Source organism: Haliotis cracherodii, unplaced genomic scaffold, assembly GCF_022045235.1.
Source record: "Haliotis cracherodii isolate W230 unplaced genomic scaffold, xgHalCrac1.p SCAF_27, whole genome shotgun sequence".
NCBI classification, from domain to species: domain Eukaryota; kingdom Metazoa; phylum Mollusca; class Gastropoda; order Lepetellida; family Haliotidae; genus Haliotis; species Haliotis cracherodii.
In genome coordinates, this window is record NW_027266283.1 from 3,811,077 (window position 1) to 3,832,933 (window position 21,857).

Genomic DNA, 21,857 nt, shown 5'->3' on the forward strand with positions numbered 1-21,857 from the left:
ATACACAGGTGTGGTATATAACAAATGTATAATAACTATCACTACAGGTGTGTGACGTCACTGCAAGATACACAGGTGTGGTATATAACAAATGGGTAATAACTATCACTACAGGTGTTTGACGTCACTGCAAGATACACAGGTGTGGTATATAACAAATGGGTAATTACTGCCACTACAGGTGTGTGACGTCACTGCAAGATACACAGGTGTGGTATATAACAAATGTATAATAACTATCACTACAGGTGTGTGACGTCACTGCAAGATACACAGGTGTGGTATATAACAAATGTATAATAACTATCACTACAGGTGTTTGACGTCACTGCAAGATACACAGGTGTGGTATATAACAAATGGGTAATAACTATCACTACAGGTGTTTGACGTCACTGCAAGATACACAGGTGTGGTATATAACAAATGGGTAATTACTATCACTACAGGTGTGTGACGTCACTGCAAGATACACAGGTGTGGTATATAACAAATGTATAATAACTATCACTACAGGTGTGTGACGTCACTGCAAGATACACAGGTGTGGTATATAACAAATGTATAATAACTATCACTACAGGTGTTTGACGTCACTGCAAGATACACAGGTGTGGTATATAACAAATGGGTAATTACTATCACTACAGGTGTGTGACGTCACTGCAAGATACACAGGTGTGGTATATAACAAATGGGTAATAACTATCACTACAGGTGTGTGACGTCACTGCAAGATACACAGGTGTGGTATATAACAAATGGGTAATTACTATCACTACAGGTGTGTGACGTCACTGCAAGGTACACAGGTGTGGTATATAACATATGGGTAATAACTATAACTACAGGTGTGTGACGTCACTGCAAGATACACAGGTGTGGTATATAACAAATGGGTAATTACCATCACTACAGGTGTTTGACGTCACTGCAAGATACACAGGTGTGGTATATAACAAATGGGTAATAACTATCACTACAGGTGTTTGACGTCACTGCAAGATACACAGGTGTGGTATATAACAAATGGGTAATTACTATCACTACAGGTGTGTGACGTCACTGCAAGATACACAGGTGTGGTATATAACAAATGGGTAATTACTATCACTACAGGTGTGTGACGTCACTGCAAGATACACAGGTGTGGTATATAACAAATGGGTAATAACTATAACTACAGGTGTGTGACGTCACTGCAAGATACACAGGTGTGGTATATAACATATGGGTAATAACTATAACTACAGGTGTTTGACGTCACTGCAAGATACACAGGTGTGGTATATAACAAATGGGTAATTACTATCACTACAGGTGTGTGACGTCACTGCAAGATACACAGGTGTGGTATATAACAAATGGGTAATTACTATCTCTACAGGTGTGTGACGTCACTGCAAGATACACAGGTGTGGTATATAACAAATGGGTAATAACTATCTCTACAGGTGTGTGACGTCACTGCAAGATACACAGGTGTGGTATATAACAAATGGGTAATAACTATAACTACAGGTGTGTGACGTCACTGCAAGGTACACAGGTGTGGTATATAACAAATGTATAATAACTATCACTACAGGTGTTTGACGTCACTGCAAGGTACACAGGTGTGGTATATAACAAATGGGTAATAACTATCACTACAGGTGTGTGACGTCACTGCAAGATATACAGGTGTGGTATATAACAAATGGGTAATAACTATAACTACAGGTGTGTGACGTCACTGCAAGATACACAGGTGTGGTATATAACAAATGGGTAGTAACTATCACTACAGGTGTGTGACGTCATTTATCGCATATACTAGAGATCCAAGGCAGTGACACGAGTCTGGGTGTAATATAAAGAGATATAGCTTACAGTTCCTGGTTTAAAATCTTGTTTAAGAAGTTTATCAGTTTGTTTACAGCACACATCATGGCATCAGCTTGTGTGCATTACACTTACATGTCTCACATGATCCCCCTGTGAAGTAGCCGCCATCAGGGCAGGTGCACGTACAAGTCGCTATATCAAGTTGTGCGGAATTCAAACAAACTCTGTCACAGGCTACAAAGAAAGCAAAACCCAAGATTTTGAAGTTATTAACATTGAAATAAAAAAACAATATTCACGTTCAAGTAAGTATATGGAACCCTAGATGTTACTGTGCTTTGGTCATGCTGTAACTGTCTGCTTGATAGTGCAAGGCCGTCATCTCGACAATGCGACAGCGTTACGACGTCCCTAGGATTCCATGTTAAGTATTATCATAGTTTGGAAATGGCGTCCCAGCCCTCTCCTAGCCTTAGACTATCAAGCCGGGGAAAGAGTACTTTCAACAACCTCCTCATACGTATCACGTGTCAGATGAATCGGACAACGAACACTGGAGAGCTCCTGCTTTTGGTTTAACGCCGATTTGAACAGTATTCCAGTTATTTCAGGACGCGTCAGCTTCATGCGGGACGAAAGAATGAAGGGATTAATTCTTTTACGTTTACCCACGAGTACGGATATGGTGCTGACAAAACTAGAAACAAAATCAGGTCGAAACGTGATTTGAACCCACAATCATGGGTTTCAAGGTACGCAGCTCCGAAGGGCGATTACGGGCGACTGATGAACACCCGCATCCCTTCTACTCTCATACAAACGCCCAACCGAGTAGAAGTAGTAGAAGGCATGAAACCCGTTTAAAAATATGTCCAGTGAGTGAGTGAGTGAGTCGGGTTTAAGGCCGCTTTGAAAGGCATTCGAGTTACATCACCGCGTGTCAGCTTAGTGTGGAAGGAAAGCCCGAAGTAATACAGGTCTCCGAAGCTAGCCCCGTTGGTGAAACCCACGAGCACGGGAATGGTGCTGACATAACAGGAAGGAATTACTTTCAGATGACGAGGTCACTGTTGCACATTGATGTACAGATAATTTAGTTACACAATGACCGCAACACTGGTTAGTGAATTTGAATCATGGCCTACAAATAGTTAAGTGGTATTGGCAGACAGGACAGGCTATGTCACATCACGTAACACCATGGCATTTATATAGATGATATGTATAATGATTAATAAGCTCTCAACATCGTTGTCAGCAACATTACAACTACATCAACGCGCCCTGTAAGTACTCGAATTTGAACCATACAGACTAGTGGTCAATATTGTGAGCACAGAACAGTCATAATTATCAAATATTGCGATTGTGATTGTAAAACGATATGAACATATTTTTCGTTTATGATATGTTTATAGCCTAACTCACTCACTCACTCACAGATATGTATATATCTACAGATCACTGCTAGCATAATGACGTGAGATCAAGCGAATGGATTCCAGCTTACTGCAGAGTCCGGTGTTGGGGTCTCTGTCCGAACACGTGGCGCAGGTAGTGGACGCGTCGGTGGTGGAACAGTATGGCTTATCAATCTCATCGGAGAATTGTCTGGGGATAGAATTTAAGAAACAGTTTAATACTCGAGCTGATTCACTGACAGTACATCACAAGGAACCTATGCTTGTCGTAAGAGGCGACTAACGGGATCGGGTGGTCAGATTCGCTGACTTGGTTGATGCATGTCATCGTATTCCAGTTGCGTAGACCCGTGAAGATTCCGGGGTAGAATATATAACCCATGCTTGCTGTAACGGGCGACTAACGGGATCGGGTGGTCAGGCTCGCTGACTTGGTTGATCATCGATCCCAAATGCGTGGATGGATGCTCATGATGTCAATCACTGGATTGTCTGGTCCAGATTCGATTATTTACAGACCGCCGTCATATAGCTGGAATATTGCTGAGTGCGGCGTTAAACAACCAACCAACCAATCAACCAACCAATCAACCAACCAACCAGCCAACCAACCAATCAACAGATTGCGTAGATCGATGCTCATGATGTCAATCACTGGATTCTCTGGTCTCGACTCGATTATTCACAGACCACCGTCATATAGCTGGAAGATTGCTGTGTGCGGAGTTAAACAAAAAACAAACAAACTAGCATCACAAAGATATGAGCATTGTGACAATGGTATGTTTACTGTGCTGGATGTCGGTATACGCTCCAGTCAGCGACTTGCTATCTTCGCCTTAGTGGCCGCCGCTTTACAAATCCTGTCTCGACTCCACATGATGACTGAATTCTTAAGCTTGTCTCTGACAGGAGATAATTTGGAACCGCAAGACATTTCCTGGAATACTGTAACTTAGGGCGGGATGTCCCAGAATAATGTAACCTCGGGGAGAGTGCCCTAGAGTATTGTAACCGAGGGTAGTTTGCCCTAGAGTATTGTAGCGGAGGGTAGTTGGTCCTAGAGTATTGTAGCCGAGGGCAGTTCGTCCTAGAGTAATGTAACCGAGGGTAGTTCGTCTAAGAGTATTGTAGCCGAGGGCAGTTCGTCCTAGAGTATTGTAGCCAGGGGGTTGTTCGTCCTAGAGTATTGTAGCCGAGGGTAGAGTGTCCTAGAGTTTTGAAGCCGAGGATAGTTTGTCCTAGAGTATTGTAGAATGTTCAGGTATTGTGTTACACAGGGTAGTATTTCCCGAAATATTATAACCTAAGGGAGGATGTCCTAGAATACTGAGCACTAGATGATGGATAGGACTGGTTGTGCCTCATGAGCAATAGAGTGCTATGAGTTCACTTAACACCCAATGATTCACGTATAATCAAATGTTGAACATCAAGAATAAACGAAATTCCTGAAGTCACAGAGGCGTCTAAGTCGAAAGGAGGCACTCTTATTTAAAACATGAAGGGCAAGGTCGTATGTATTACCGTTGTGTAATATATTACACAGTTATAAGAAAGGCCTGTTTCCTAACCCTCACAATGGATAGTCAGTGTTAAACCCTTTTCTTGTGTCTCATGTAGCGATAGTGCTGGAAACAGCCTTGTACTAAAAGCTGCGATAAAACATATTTACTCACTCACTCAAGCGGGCAATGAGGTCGCGGGACTATGGCTGCATGATGAGGAAAGTGAATGTGTGTTTACTCCCAGTGTGGGCGTGGTTGTGTTCGTCGGGCCACTGGTGTTAGTCACTGGTGTTAGTCACTGGTGCAGATGAATCACTGACGTGAATTACGTTGATGTGTAAATGTGACTGGTATCATCATACATTTTTTGTTTGTTTGTTATTTAAGCATAGTCACCTCTTACGACAAGCATGGTTAGCTGAATACCATTCCTAACCCGGTTCTTCGCGGGTCACATGAATATGGAGTGCTAATGGAAACTGTTCATTGTGAGAAGAAAGTTTATGTATCAATGTTATACAAAAAGAAACGTTGCCGGCGTAAATTAATGGAGAAGACGGGAAAACAAATTATCCTACCGTTTTTAAAATCACGAAATGAAAGAACAGTGAAAACTCGTTAGTCCAGACCCGTAAGTCCAGATCCTGTTATTCCAAACCACGTTAGCCCAAACCCTGTCAGCCTACACACTGTCAGTCTAGACACCGTTAGTCCACAACACGTTAACCCACACACTGTCAGTCTAGACACCGTTAGTCCACACCACGTTAACCCACACACTGTCAGTCTAGACACCGTTAGTCCACACCACGGTTAACCCACACACTGTCAGTCTAGACACCGTTAGTCCGCACCACGTTAACCCACACACTGTCAGTCTAGACACCGTTAGTCCACACCACGTTAACCCACACACTGTCAGTCTAGACACCGTTAGTCCACACCACGTTAACCAACACAGTCAGTCTAGACACCGTTAGTCCACACCACGTTAACCCACACACTGTCAGTCTAGACACCATTAGTCCACACCACGTTAACCCACACACTGTCAGTCTAGACACCGTTAGTCCACACCACGTTAACCCACACACTGGCAGTCTAGACACCGTTAGTCCACACCACGGTAACCCACACACTGGCAGTCTAGACACCATTAGTCCACACCACGGTAACCCACACACTGGCAGTCTAGACACCATTAGTCCACACCACGGTAACCCACACACTGGCAGTCTAGACACCGTTAGTCCACACCACGTTAACCCACACACTGGCAGTCTAGACACCATTAGTCCACACCACGGTAACCCACACACTGGCAGTCTAGACACCGTTAGTCCCCACCACGTTAACCCACACACTGGCAGTCTAGACACCATTAGTCCACCCCACGGTAACCCACACACTGGCAGTCTAGACACCGTTAGTCCCCACCACGTTAACCCACACACTGGCAGTCTAGACACCGTCAGTCCACACTACTTTAACCCATACTCTGTAGGTCCGAACTCCGTTCGTCCAGACCCCGTGAATCTGTAAAGGGTGAACATGTCTTACCCTCTGACGTAGTTACATACGTAGTAGTTGCCGTTACTGCACGTGGCCTGCCCGCACCCGATGCGAATCACATCGTCGTTTATGATCTAAATACAATAAACATCTTTGTACTGATGGAACAGTTTATACAACAGCAATGACGTGATAGATACGGCATAGCATATAACGTTATACATTTCACAAACAACGTCCCTAAAAGACTTTACGCTCTTTTCTAAACTCAAAGGTTTTCGTTTCTTCAATAATTACAGCGACGCTATTGAACTTCACTCTCTGCAGGTCGTGCATTGATGGCGGCGGTGGTGTTGTAGTGGTGTTGGTGGTGTAGTGGTGATGGTGGTGGTGTAGTAATGGCGTTGGTGGTGTAGGGGTGATGGTGGTGGTGTAGTGATGTTGGTGGTGTAGTGATAACGTTGGTAGTGTAGGGATGACGTTGGTGGTGTAGTGATGATGGTGGTGTAGTGATAATGTTGGTAGTGTAGGGATGATGGTGGTGGTGTAGTGATGATGGTGGTGTAGTGATGATGGTGGTGTAGTGATGTTGGTGGTGTAGTAATGGCGTTGGTGGTGTAGAGGTGATGGTGGTGGTGTAGTGATGTTGGTGGTGTAGTGATAACGTTGGTAGTGAAGGGATGACGTTGGTGGTGTAGTGATGATGGTGGTGTAGTGATGATGGTGGTGTAGTGATGATGGTGGTGTAGTGTAGTGTAATGGTGTAGGGATGATGGTGGTGGTGAAGTGATGATGGTGGTGTAGTGATGTTGGTGGTGTAGGGATGATGGTGGTGGTGAAGTGATGATGGTGGTGTAGTGATGTTGGTGGTGGTGTAGTGATGATGGTGGTGTAGTGATGTTGGTGGTGTAGGGATGATGGTGGTGGCGTAGTGATGATGGTGGTGTAGTGATGTTGGTGGTGTAGGGATGATGATGGTGGTGTAGAGATGTTGGTGGTGTAGGGATGATGGTGGTGGTGTAGTGATGATGGTGGTGGTGTAGAGATGTTGGTGGTGTAGTGATGATGGTGGTGGTGTAGTGATGTTGGTGGTGTAGGGATGATGGTGGTGGTGTAGTGATGTTGGTGGTGTAGTGATGTTGGTGATGTAGGGATGATGGTGGTGGTGTAGTGATGTTGGTGGTGTAGTGATGTTGGTGGTGTAGTGATGATGGTGGTGTAGTGATGGTGGTGGTGAAGTGATGATGGTGGTGTAGTGATGATGGTGGTGTAGTGATGTTGGTGGTGTAGTGATGTTGGTGGTGTAGTGATGATGGTGGTGTAGTGATGTTGGTGGTGAAGTGATGATGGTGGTGTAGTGATGTTGGTGGTGTAGTGATGATGGTGGTGTAGTGATGTTGGTGGTGTAGTGATGTTGGTTGTGTAGAGATGATGGTGGTGGTGTAGTGATGATGGTGGTGGTGTAGTGATGATGGTGGTGGTGTAGTGATGTTGGTGGTGTAGGGATGATGTTGGTGGTGTAGAGATGATGGTGGCGGTGTAGTGATGATGATGGTGGTGTAGTGATGTTGGTGGTGTAGTGATGTTGGTGATGTAGGGATGATGGTGGTGGTGTAGTGATGTTGGTGGTGTAGTGATGTTGGTGGTGTAGTGATGATGGTGGTGTAGTGATGTTGGTGGTGAAGTGATGATGGTGGTGTAGTGATGTTGGTGCTGTAGAGATGATGGTGGTGTAGTGATGTTGGTGGTGTAGGGATGTTGGTGGTGTAGGGATGATGGTGGTGTAGTGATGTTGGTGGTGGTGTAGTGATGATGGTGGTGTAGTGATGTTGGTGGTGTAGGGATGTTGGTGGTGTAGGGATGATGTTGGTGGTGTAGTGATGATGGTGGTGTAGTGATGATGGTGGCGGTGTAGTGATGATGGTGGTGTAGTGATGATGGTGGCGGTGTAGTGATGATGGTGGCGGTGTAGTGATGTTGGTGGTGTAGGGATATTGGTGCTGTAGTGATGATGGTGGCGGTGTAGTGATGATGGTGGTGTAGTGATGATGGTGGTGGTGTAGTGATGATGGTGGCGGTGTAGTGATGTTGGTGGTGTAGGGATGTTGGTGGTGTTGGGATGATGGTGGTGGTGTAGTGATGATGGTGGTGTAGTGATGATGGTGGCGGTGTAGTGATGATGGCGGTGTAGGGATGATGGTGGTGTAGGGATGATGGCGGTGTAGGGATGATGATGGTGTAGTGATGATGGCGGTGTAGGGATGATGGTGGTGTAGGGATGATGGTGGTGTAGGGATGATGATGGTGTAGTGATGTTGGTGGTGTAGGGATGATGATGGTGGTGTAGTGATGATGGTGGTGTAGTGATGATGGTGGCGGTGTAGTGATGATGGTGGTGTAGGGATGATGGTGGTGTAGGGATGATGGTGGTGTAGTGATGACGTTGGTGGTGTAGGGATGATGGTGGTGTAGTGATGATGGTGGTGTAGGGATGATGGTGGTGTAGTGATGATGGTGGTGTAGGGATGATGGTGGTGTAGTGATGATGGTGGTGTAGTGATGATGGTGGTGTAGGGATGATGGTGGTGTAGTGATGATGGTGGCGGTGTAGTGATGATGGTGGTGTAGTGATGATGGTGGCGGTGTAGTGATGATGGCGGTGTAGTGATGATGGTGGTGTAGTGATGATGGTGGTGTAGTGATGATGGTGGCGGTGTAGTGATGGTGGCGGTGTAGTGATGATGGTGGTGTAGTGATGATGGTGGTGTAGTGATGATGGTGGTGTAGGGATGATGGTGGCGGTGTAGTGATGATGGTGGTGTAGTGATGATGGTGGCGGTGTAGTGATGATGGCGGTGTAGGGATGATGGTGGTGTAGTGATGTTGGTGGTGTAGGGATGATGATGGTGGTGTAGTGATGATGGTGGTGTAGTGATGATGGTTGTGTAGGGATGATGGTGGCGGTGTAGTGATGATGGTGGCGGTGTAGTGATGTTGGTGGTGTAGGGATGATGGTGGTGTAGTGATGATGGTGGTGTAGGGATGATGGTGGTGGTGTAGTGATGTTGGCGGTGTAGTGATGTTGGTGATGTAGGGATGATGGCGGTGTAGGGATGATGGTGGTGTAGGGATGATGATGGTGGTGTAGTGATGTTGGTGGTGTAGTGATGTTGGCGGTGTAGTGATGTTGGTGATGTAGGGATGATGATGGTGTAGGGATGATGGTGGTGTAGGGATGATGATGGTGGTGTAGTGATGTTGGTGGTGTAGTGATGATGGTGGTGTAGTGATGTTGGTGGTGTAGGGATGATGGTGGCGGTGTAGTGATGATGGCGGTGTAGTGATGATGGTGGTGTAGTGATGATGGTGGTGTAGGGATGATGGTGGTGTAGGGATGATGGTGGTGTAGTGATGATGGTGGTGTAGTGATGATGGTGGTGTAGGGATGATGGTGGTGTAGGGATGATGGTGGTGTAGTGATGATGGTGGTGTAGGGATGATGGTGGTGTAGTGATGATGGCGGTGTAGGGATGATGGTGGTGTAGTGATGATGGTGGTGTAGTGATGATGGTGGTGTAGTGATGTTGGTGGTGTAGGGATTTTGTTGGTGTAGGGATGATGGTGGTGGTGTAGTGATGTTGGTTGAGTAGTGATGTTGGTGGTGTAGTGATGATGGTGGTGTAGTGATGATGGAGGTGTAGTGATGATGGTGCTGTAGTGATGATGGTGGTGTAGTGATGTTGGTGGTGTAGGGATGTTGGTGGTGTAGGGATGATGATGGTGGTGTAGTGATGTTGGTGGTGTAGGGATGTTGGTGGTGTAGGGATGATGATGGTGGTGTAGTGGTGTTGGTGGAGTAGTGATGTTGGTGGTGTAGGGATGATGATGGTGGTGTAGTGATGATGGCGGTGTAGTGATGTTGGTGGTGTAGTGATGTTGGTGGTGTAGTGATGTTGGTGGTGTGGTGATTATGGTGGTGTAGTGATGTTGGTAGTGTAGTGATGACGTTGGTGGTGTAGTGATGACGTTGGTGGTGTATTGGGGATGTTGGTGGGGTAGTGGTGTTGGTGTTGTTGCGATTACGTTGGTGTTGTTGGTGGCGAAGTGATGGTGGTTGTAGTGTAGTGATGTTGGTGGTAAAGAGATGGAGCTTGTGGTGCAGTGACGCTGATGCTGGGGCGGCGTTGCTCACTGACCTGTGTGTGGTGGCCCACTGCTTCCCCAGTGGTGGAGCCTGTCCCGTACTCGAACCAGGCCTTCTCTCCCTGCCATCCATCTGTTATAGCGCTGAGAAAGTCGCTGTAACCCCAGGCCACGTTCTGACCTATGGCCACACCAGGAAGTGCTGTGAAGGAGTGAGTGCATTGGCTTTAACAGTGAATCAGTCAAATAACGGCGAGTTCGGGTGACATGTTTTTTAAAGGCAGTGACGCAGGTCTTAGCCATTGATCCCTTTGGTGGACAGCGATCTAACCTACTCAGCCATCGAGGCTTCCACAAAAGGAAGGTCCGACAACTAGTCCTGGATGGGACCGATCCCAAAACACTTCCAGAATCTGTTCTTAATCTGTATGCAACATTTGTTAGATTTGACCACTTTCTAAATGGCATTTAGTGTTCATAACTTTCGGCCATGGGAGCCGTGCCAATTTATACTTGTCAGAGGGGTACACGAAGTACGACTACCACTTGTCGGACTAATTTTTGTGGAAGCCTCGGTGGCTGAGTGGGTTAGATCGTTGACGTTGTGTGCTGGCGATTAGGTGCCTCACTCTGGCAGTGTGGGTTCGGAGCCCGGATGGGACTCAACCCAAAACGGTACAAGAATCTGTACTTTACTTAGAAAGTGTTATCCCAAACATAACATTTCTTAAAGGCATTTTGTGGTCAATGCGGGATTAGAACCAACGTTGACCGGATCCTTGCAGCGCTAAGGAAAGTAACCTTTAAGTCGAAGATTTCCAATACCTCACCAGTTTGTTGACAATAAAAGGTTTATTGACATTCAGAAGACATCCATAGAACTGATCGCAAAGAACCGATTCCTCCAACAACCGTAATGACACAGTCATGTGCTATATTTTTTCGATTTTTTGTTTGTCTGTTGCTTAACGCGCACTCAGCAATATGGCGGCAGTGTAAATACTCGAGTCTGGAACAGAAGATCCAGTGATTGATATGGCGAGCAACGTTTCACGCCGTTGCGGTACGATGACGCACAATCAATTTTTACCGACCCTGGTTACCCAATCCACACATGTAGGTTTGCTTGAGATCTAACGCGGGAACCCCACTGAGGTTAATTTGTGATTGTAATGGGTTTACATGAGGTTTGTTTGCCTGTGTCTTGATTAACGCCGCACTCAGCAATATTCAATCTATCTGACGGCGGTCTGTAAGTAATCGAGTCTGGACTAGACAATCCAGTGATTGATATCGATCCACGCAATTGGGATACGATGACATGCATCCACCAAGTCAGCGCGCGTGACCACCCGATCCCGTTAGTCGCCTGAAGACCTATTCTCCATCCGTGTCTTCACGGGTAGGATGAGGAATCTATTGACATTACAAATCATTTTATGAAACCAACATCCTGAAATATGCTTGATTCTAAAGTTCTCTCTTGACGTAAAGTGGTTGCACACTGTAGCTATTGTTACATATAAAAGTCAGCCAAAATATATTTGGATGTATTTGTGCGGCATGGTAGTCATATAACCGTTCTTTACCCGTGAAGATCCGGGGTAGAATAGGTCTCCAGCAACCCATGCTTGCGGTAAAAGGCGACTATGCTTGTCGTAAGAGGCGACTAACGGAATCTGGTGGTCAGGCTCGCTGACTTGGTTGATGCATGTCATCGAATCCCATTGCGTGAATCGATGTTCATGATGTCAATTACTGGATTGTCTGGTCCAGACTCGATTATTTACAGACCGCCGTCATATAGCTGGAATATTGCTGAGTGCGGCGTAAAAACAACAAACGAACCCGTGTCTACAACACGTGTCTCTCGACAGTAATATTTTCTCATTGAATAACAGTACACATAACGGAGGCGAAATGAGTGTGGTATCAACGTTCATTTGGTACCAGCGTATCCCCGACTGGCCAATAACAGATTGATTATTTATGTACTTCCGCATTTCACACCCATCTCTCCCTTGTACAAGGCGGTGGTAACTGTAACACTATTTTACATATATAAATGAAACGTTTCTCTCGACCCTATGAACAGATACAAGAGACCTATTTCAAGCACAGGACAGTTTTATGGTATGTTTATACTTAAGGCTCTCTTAGATGATGGAGGTGTCGAATATGCTTGTCGTAAGAGTCGACTAACGGAATCGGGGGGTCAGGCTCGCTGACTTGGTTGATGCATATCATCGTATTCCAATTGCGTAGATCAATGCTCATGGTGTCAATCGCTGGATTGTCTGGTCTAGACACGATTATTTGCAGACAGCCGTCTTACAGCTGGAATATTGCTGAGTGCGGCGTTAAACAACAAACAAACAAACAAAACAAATCTGCACATTTAGTCAACATACGAGTTAAAATTTGTACATGTACAATAACGAAATTAACTTCATCTCCCCAAACAAGTTATTGCTGAGAAAGAGCTCGAATACATTGGAAAATATATTGTTTACACACAATAATGAAACATAAGTTGTCAATGCAAGAGAATAACCAGCCAAGATTCTCTGCCAAAACAGATTCCACTTGGCGTAAAGGCCAAATAACTGTGGAAATTATAAAAAAATGGACCACTAAACACCAGTGATGACACCAGGTGTGCGCGACAGATATCGATAGGCCCAGCTTAAACAAGTTAAAACTAGCTTTAAGCAGATGTATCGGCGCTGTAAGCCACTACGTGATACAGAGATCTGGACATTTCTCGACTAAATGAGGCGGTATCCTGATTATGTGTAATAACTTAAAATCTGGATCAGATTCGAAAAACTCAAATGTTCTTTAACAAAGTGTAGATTATTACTGATATACCGTATGAGCAATGCGTGTGAAGTTGACCGGTACTTACCACTGGCAGCTCTCATTGTGCCCGATGCCTCATGTCCTGCCGTACACTGGCGAGCCCACTTAGCAGCAATAACAGCAACTTCCTCGTCCCAAGACTGGAACAAAATATCTTATAGATAACATATTTTTGGTTACACCTTTACAAAAACAATTTCCTTCTGTGAAAGGAGGAACCAAGCAATGTTATATTGTCCGCGATAGGGGATCCAAGCAATGTAATATTTTCTGTGACAGATCCAAGCAATGTGATATTGTCCGTGACAAGGGGAAAACAGCAATGTAATATTGTCTGTGAGAGGAGAAAACAGCAATGTAATATTGTCTGTGAGAGGAGAAAACAGCAATGTAGTATTGTATTTGGAGGAGGAACCAGGGAATGTAATATTGTCTTTGAAGGAAAAACCAAGCAATGTAATATTGTCCGTGACAGGGGGAACACAGCAATGAAATATTGTCCGTGACAGGGGATCCAAGCAATGTAATATTTTCTGTGACAGATCCAAGCAATGTGATATTGTCCGTGACAAGGGGAAAACAGCAATGTAACATTGTCTGTGAGAGGAGAAAACAGCAATGTAATATTGTCTGTGAGAGGAGAAAACAGCAATGTAGTATTGTATTTGGAGGAGGAACCAGGGAATGTAATATTGTCTTTGAAGGAAAAACCAAGCAATGTAATATTGTCCGTGACAGGGGGAACACAGCAATGAAATATTGTCCGTGAGAGGAGAAAAAGCAATGTAATATTGTGTTTGGAGGAAAAACCAAACAATGCAATATTGTCCGTGACAGGGGGAACACAGCAAAGAAATATTGTCCGTGAGAGGAGAAACAAGCAATGTAATATTGTGTTTGGAGGAGGAACCAGGCAATGTTATATTGTCTCTGAAAGGAGGAACCAAGCAATGTAATATTGTCTTTGAAGGAGAAACCAACTTATGTAATATTGTCCGTGACAGGAGGAACCAAGCAATGTATTATTGTCTGTGAGAGGAGAAACAAGAAATGTAATATTGTATTTGGAGGAGGAACCAGACAATGTTATATTGTCTGTGAGAGGAGAAACAAGCAATGTAATATTGTATTTGGAGGAGGAACCAGGCAATGTTTAATGTCTATGAAGGAGAAACAAGCAATGTATTATTGTATTTGGAGGAGGAACCAGGCCATGTTATATTGTCTGTGAGAGGAGAAACAAGCATTGTAATATTGTATTTGGAGGATGAACCAGGCAATGTTATATTGTCTATGAAGGAGAAACAAGCAATGTAATATTGTATTTGGAGGAGGAACCAGGCAATGTTATATTGTCTATGAAGGAGAAACAAGCAATGTATTATTGTATTTGGAGGAGGAACCAGGCCATGTTATATTGTCTGTGAGAGGAGAAACAAGCATTGTATTATTGTATTTGGAGGAGGAACAAGGCAATGTTATATTGTCTGTGAGAGGAGAAACAAGCATTGTAATATTGTATTTGGAGGATGAACCAGGCAATGTTATATTGTCTCTGAAAGGAGGAACTAAGCATTTTGATATTGTCCGTGACAGGGGGAACCAGTCAATGTAATATTGTCTGTGAGAGGAGTAACAAGCATTGTAATATTGTATTTGGAGGAGGAACCAGGCAATGTTATATTGTCTGTGAGAGGAGAAATAAGCAATGTAATATTGTATTTGGAGGAGGAACCAGGCCATGTTATATTGTCTGTGAGAGGGGGAACCAGTCATGTAATATTGTCTGTGAGAGGAGAAACAAGCATTGTAATATTGTATTTGGAGGAGGAAAAAGCATTGTAATATTGTCCGCGACAGGGGGAACCAGTCAATGTAATATTGTCTGTGAGAGGAGAAACAAGCAATGTAATATTGTATTTGGAGGATGAACCAGGCAATGTTATATTGTCTCTGAAAGGAGGAACAAGCAATGTATTATTGTATTTGGAGGAGGAACAAGGCAATGTTATATTGTCTGTGAGAGGAGAAACAAGCATTGTAATATTGTATTTGGAGGATGAACCAGGCAATGTTATATTGTCTCTGAAAGGAGGAACCAAGCATTTTGATATTGTCCGTGACAGGGGGAACCAGTCAATGTAATATTGTCTGTGAGAGGAGTAACAAGCATTGTAATATTGTATTTGGAGGAGGAACCAGGCAATGTTATATTGTCTGTGAGAGGAGAAACAAGCAATGTAATATTGTATTTGGAGGAGGAACCAGGCAATGTTATATTGCCTGTGAGAGGGGGAACCAGTCATGTAATATTGTCTGTGAGAGGAGAAACAAGCATTGTAATATTGTATTTGGAGGAGGAAAAAGCATTGTAATATTGTCCGCGACAGGGGGAACCAGTCAATGTAATATTGTCTGTGAGAGGAGAAACAAGCAATGTAATATTGTATTTGGAGGAGGAACCAGTCAATGTAATATTGTCTGTGAGAGGAGAAACAAGCAATGTAATATTGTATTTGGAGGAGGAACCAGTCAATGTAATATTGTCTGTGAGAGGAGAAACAAGCAATGTAATATTGTATTTGGAGGAGGAACCAGTCAATGTAATATTGTCTGTGAGAGGAGAAACAAGCAATGTAATATTGTATTTGGAGGAGGAACCAGTCAATGTAATATTGTCTGTGAGAGGAGAAACAAGCAATGTAATATTGTATTTGGAGGAGGAACCAGTCAATGTAATATTGTCTGTGAGAGGAGAAACAAGCAATGTAATATTGTATTTGGAGGAGGAACCAGGCAATGTGATATTGTCTGTGAGAGGAGGAACCAGGCAATGAAATGTTGTCTGTGCAAGGAGGAACCAAGCAACTGAATATTTTCTGAGGACAAATCTGAGGACAAATGATTTGTTTCTAACCCAAATTAGATTCTTCACAAAATCCCAGACCACCATAGCAAATGGTCGATCCCTAAAAACAACTTAACACAGAAAGTTCCAGTAGAATATGTCATCAACCATTGAGTCCAGCCCAAACTGGGGTATGTATATATTGCCCATGAGAGTGAGAAATGAAGATATGAGAGCACCATGTCCTGATATTCCCTATGTAAGGGAAGTCTTTGACTGGAATTTAGAAGTAGAAGTTCATGAAGTCATGAAACTTATCATCTTCCCGAGGCAAGGGAGTTAACTGGCGATAAAAGTCGAAGTCAGTTAACGCCCTTGCCTCGGGAAGATGGAAACGAGTACGTACCAAACTTCTTCAACAACATGTCGTTTTTCAGTATTCACCTGATGACGGGCAAGAAGTAGCCCAGAACACTGTTACAAACAATAACGAAGTTGTGACCCATGCCATGTCCCATGTTTGGATTTGTCATCCAAACTGGCTCCCACGGGAGATATCACTTGAATTAGAACAAGCGATATCTACACTGTAGATATCGATGCAATGAAATTACATCACAATGCTTTGCAGACCATTGTGACGTAATTGGTTACCATGCCGTCACAATCAAATGACATCACTTATGGCTCTGCTACTGAAGCTGTTAGCAGTACTTTGTACACTGAAGACACTGCTAATTACTGTCTACAAATTGAAAAAGTTGGAAGAATGATGTTGGATGATAAATTAAATCTCACCCTCGTGTCTTTTGATATCAAATATATCAACACTCGTTGATAAAAGTGGCAAAAATCCTCGGCAAGCCTCGGAATTTTTCCACTTTTATCAACTCGTGTTGATATATTTGATATCAAAAGACACCCGGGTGAGATTCTCTATATACCTACCACCATAGGCATGCTTGCAGCAGTTGTCTCCTCCTGTCTGTGCTGGTTATGTCTGTCCACGATGTTTTGTATGTCCTGAGCTGTGAGGACCACTTCAGAACTTCCGACAGCGTCTGTCAGACACATAGTATGGTCTGTTCGGATACTGGAATACTTGGAGTCGCAGACCTGCAGCAGTATTACAGGAAATTATAGTACTGTAGTATTATTCGCTATATAATCAAGGTACTGATTGGCCAGTCGTGGTCATGTGAAACCTCAGACAAAATCGGCTTAGCGGATATCATGACGTCATAATGAGTTCACGTGACTTGTCACGCCCTAATTGACGATCTCATTCATACCATACTGACAGTCCGATGGCGGTCACGTGATAGGTCACACGTATTAAAGATATTGCCTTTTGACTAGTGCTTATTTGTTTGTTTGTTTGTTGTTTAACGTCGCACTCAGAAATATTGCAGCTATATGACGGTCTGTAAATAATCGAGTCTGGACCATACAATCCAGTGATTGACATCATGAGCATTGATCCACGCAATTGGGATCGATGACATGCATCAAACAAGTCATCGAACCTGACCACCCGATACCGTCATTCGCCTCTTACGACAAGCATAGTCGCCTGATACGTCAAACATGGGTTGCTGAAGACCTATTCTATATAACCCGGATCTTTACGGGCCTTTAACTTGTGAACGCTATGAGTTGCATCTATCAGTCGCGGGTTTTACGAGCTGAACATTCTCGTCGTGTACAGGATCAAACCAGCGCGTAAAATCCCACACACTCCGCTAGTGACAGTATCATAAACAGTAGCTTTTCCTTTAAATAAAGCGACAAAACCCTTTCCATATCCAATAAAAATCTCCGCATAAAGCAGAGTCGATAGTACGATTCCGACTATATCATGAACATGTGTTTATAAATCACTTTCAAATAATGATGATAGTATTCACGAAACAATGAACGAGTTCTGCCCCACCGGTGACATTCGTCACAAACACATGCAAAGGCAAGTCAATTGTTCACCTGAAAATCACGTCTTGACGCGTTTCTCAAAAGGAGGAACTTGTGTTTATTCATTACGATACCTTGGCCTTCATGGTCCGACCTCCACCCTGCAATGCGTGATTTCATGAGTTCAATTGTCACCATCCTTATACGGTAACAAACTTGACATGATCCAATGTACATCACGCTACATTGCTCGCCATATATAAGGGTTCGGTAAAGCACAACCAACAGACTCATCAGTTTCTAAAATAGGACTGTGGTCAAGGAATGGTTATAGAGATAGATTATAGTTATGTAAAAGGCTCTGTAACTGTAGGGGACACGGGTGGCCCAGTCGTCTAAGGCGCCGCGATTCGCTGTGCAGAGTGGCGTCCCTTGGGCATGCCAGAAACCTATGATTGTTGGTTCGAATCCTGGTTCGTCCCAATTACGTTTCTAGGTTTGTCAGCACCATACCCGTGCTCGTGGGTTTCACCGAAGTGGTAAACGTCTGAGACCTGCATTACTTCGGGCTTTCCTCCCACATTAAGCTGACACGCCGCGATATAACTGGAATACTGTTAAAATCGGCGTTAAACCAATCTAACTCACTGTAACTGTAACATAAGATCTATTCTGTGCTCATATTAAAACCAACGTTGTTGTCAATATTGTCCGCCCAGTAAACACATGCAGCAATATATCATATACAGCAAAAGAGTATATATCATTTAGACAACCGCGCTGATCGTGGTTCATTCGCACCTGAATGACTCGGCGACCTGATCAGACGTTCGGAGAAAGAGTGAGTGAGTGAGTATGGTTTTAAGCCGCTTTTAGCAATATTCGAGCCATATCACGGCGGGGACACCAGAAATGGGCTTCACACATTGTACCCATGTCGGGAATCGAACCCAGGTCTTCGGCGTGACGAGCGCACGCTTTAACCACTAGGCTACCCGACCGCCCCGTCGGAAAAAAGATCAAAACAAATGAGAGACTACCACAGAGACTTTCACGTTGTCATACCATTGATACACGCTTACAAATGCATGTTCTTTGTAACATAATGCATGTCTATGGTCGTATTACCCAGTCAGCTTAGAGGCCAGGCCGGCAGTGCTATAGCTAAATAAGCCTTCCCTCCTCGTTAGCGTTTTTAAAATTCGTTTAATTTGGGTTGTTAAAAATACCGACCTCAAAATACATACTTTTAATTAAGCGCAACAGCGTTAAGCTAATGTTTCCCGCACTGTTTTTCTCTGCCATCGCATTGTACATCATACTGGCCACATAATGATGCAAGAAACATCTATTACTATCACATGATACTTGCACTTTAACATGTGATATCAAGTATATATTATTGATGAATACCAATTATTAATGACGTCTTCATCACAAATGTTCTCTGTTTATGTCAAGCATTCGTTGATGCTTCCAATATAGAAACGAGACAGCCCGCCCCAAACGCTCTCCTTTATAAGACGTTGATTTCACACACACACTAACAGCATCATCTTCCATCATTCAGTATTCTCCGATATGAAAGGCCTCCTCAATCTATGCTCATACACAATGAATCTTTAGAAACTCCCTTTTAAAAATATTGGATCCGCCCTTGTAATACATGGCTATTCGATGGTGATGTATAGCATAGTCGTATTTTAAATGTTAAGTTTATGATGTTTCGGGGGCAGTTTTCTGCCTGGTATGGTTCGGGTAACGTTTGTAATATGTTGGTAAAAAACAATTTTAATTTTCGTTTGCCAGGCAGTTTGTTTAGTATACTCCGATATGCCAATATATCTAGAGTGAGTGAGTGAGTATGGTATTTACGCCGCTTTTAGCAATATTACAGCAATTTCACGGTGGGGGACACCAGAAATGGGCTTCACACATTTTACCCAAGTCGGGATTCGAACCCGGGTCTTCGGTGTGGCGAGCGAATTCTTTAACCACTAGGCTACCCGACCGCCCCCCCACACACACACACCCGAATTTAAAAAAAGAAATACTAAATAAAAATAATTTTGTAAATATTTTTTCTATCTAGAACGATAAATGTATAGAAAGGTGTTATGAGACATTTCTTAAATCATTGTTCACTTATGTTTCTTAACGGTCCTTAAACATTATCTAAATATTTTGAAGCAATTAATTGATCTTTTCGGTCTTTGATTCTTGCAGTTATCATACCATTCTTGCTTTGCGGAGTAGAGCTTCCTGCTTATGACCTGAAACAAACAAACGATACTTATAATTCATATATATAATAACAATTTATTACAACAATTATTATGACGATAATAATTAAGGGCCAAACCACTGATCGAGCCATCAATGCACTTGTCCAAGAATCGATGTCAATACATCGATAACCAGTACAAATATCAACAGTTAATATCGATATCGCAATACATGTACACAATCGATAGTATACATGATGACACCAATACATGGCACACGCTTTAGACTTTGCGATATTGCCGAAACATATTAGGAAATCTTCATTGTAGAAAGATAGAGGTACTTAATTAACTGTCACAATATTGAACTGAGGAGCAGAAAATTGCTCTCTGTTGATGCTATCATTATGTTTGATTTGCAAATGAAAATATTGGAGTTAGCGATATCATATCCAAAACATGAACTACTGGCGCTTAATCAATACTCAAACATGTTTCTACGGGGTTTCATTCCAAAAAATAAATAATTTGATTTAAACCTAATAAAAGTGCAAAAGAAAACTCGCATAATACACAACTGTTGGTGGGTATCTTAGACATCTCATCTTTGAAAATCAATATATGTTCTTTTATCAGCACAGATTTACACCATTTCAAACATGGAAGGTGTCACTTTGTTGCAAATTCATAACTTATCCCAGTCGTCATTGAACCAATTTATTTTTACACAAAAATTACCCAGACACAAATTACATTTTCCAAACTGTTGCAGGAATGAGTGACGGTTAAATATAGACATAATCAAATGAAAGAAGTGTTCTTTCAAATTTCAGTTACATTAAAAACAAACTCGGTATACTTTCGTTTTCTCCTCAGTTTATAACAACAGTTTAACCTATTCAATATTGTTTTTTACCATCTTAATAGTAATGGAATAGTGGATTGTCGTCGTTAGTCACGTTGATGATGATGATGATGATGATGATGATACTAATAATAATACTAACATATCACACTACTATGAAATCACTACCCCGGAAGTGATGTATTGTCGGATCTGTTAACAGTTTACACTCTGTCTATCCATATCATCTGCGTACACGTTTATGGCGAGACGGAGATACTCTATAATTCAAGTATTTTCAACTATTCTTTTAACAGTAAATCGTGATATTACCTCGTTCTAAAAAAAGCACATTCAATATAAACAATTATTTGATATGGACAGATATCATTAATGCTCAGTCCTTCCACCCATGTGGTTAACACTTCAACACTTTTCCGAGGGATTAAGTCGATTGTACACGTATATATTAACCTTAATCGCATGTACACCAAACACATATATTCCAACCACGCATATTCATCTGATCGCTCCCCAACACCACGTTAGTCGATAGAAATGTCCGCACAGAAAACAGCCAGCGTCTACAATAGATTGTATTAACTTCTTCTCACTTGGACGTCCATTCTAAACAAACAGATCACAATAGCGATTCTTTCTGAAAAGTAGGTCTGTTTGTGCCTGAGAGTTAAATATTTGATGTCAATATGGTATATTTGTGCATTCGTCTCAAGGTGGGCGTTGTAGCTTTGTCATTAT

General features: G+C 43.0%; 1 protein-coding gene across 1 annotated transcript in view; it reads right to left on the bottom strand.

Moving 5' to 3' along the window:
- LOC139473245 (neurogenic locus notch homolog protein 1-like) overlaps positions 1–21,857 on the bottom strand; it is a 68,743-nt gene that overhangs the window by 40,216 nt on the left and 6,670 nt on the right. Inside the window, exons 2-8 of the mRNA XM_071255777.1 lie at positions 20,265–20,302; positions 17,070–17,237; positions 13,320–13,413; positions 10,465–10,613; positions 6,317–6,402; positions 3,338–3,438; positions 1,960–2,061 (exon numbers count right to left, since the gene is read on the bottom strand). Coding sequence (XP_071111878.1) covers positions 1,960–2,061; positions 3,338–3,438; positions 6,317–6,402; positions 10,465–10,613; positions 13,320–13,413; positions 17,070–17,237; positions 20,265–20,302 — 738 coding nt within the window. The remainder of the gene's footprint in view (positions 1–1,959; positions 2,062–3,337; positions 3,439–6,316; positions 6,403–10,464; positions 10,614–13,319; positions 13,414–17,069; positions 17,238–20,264; positions 20,303–21,857) is intronic.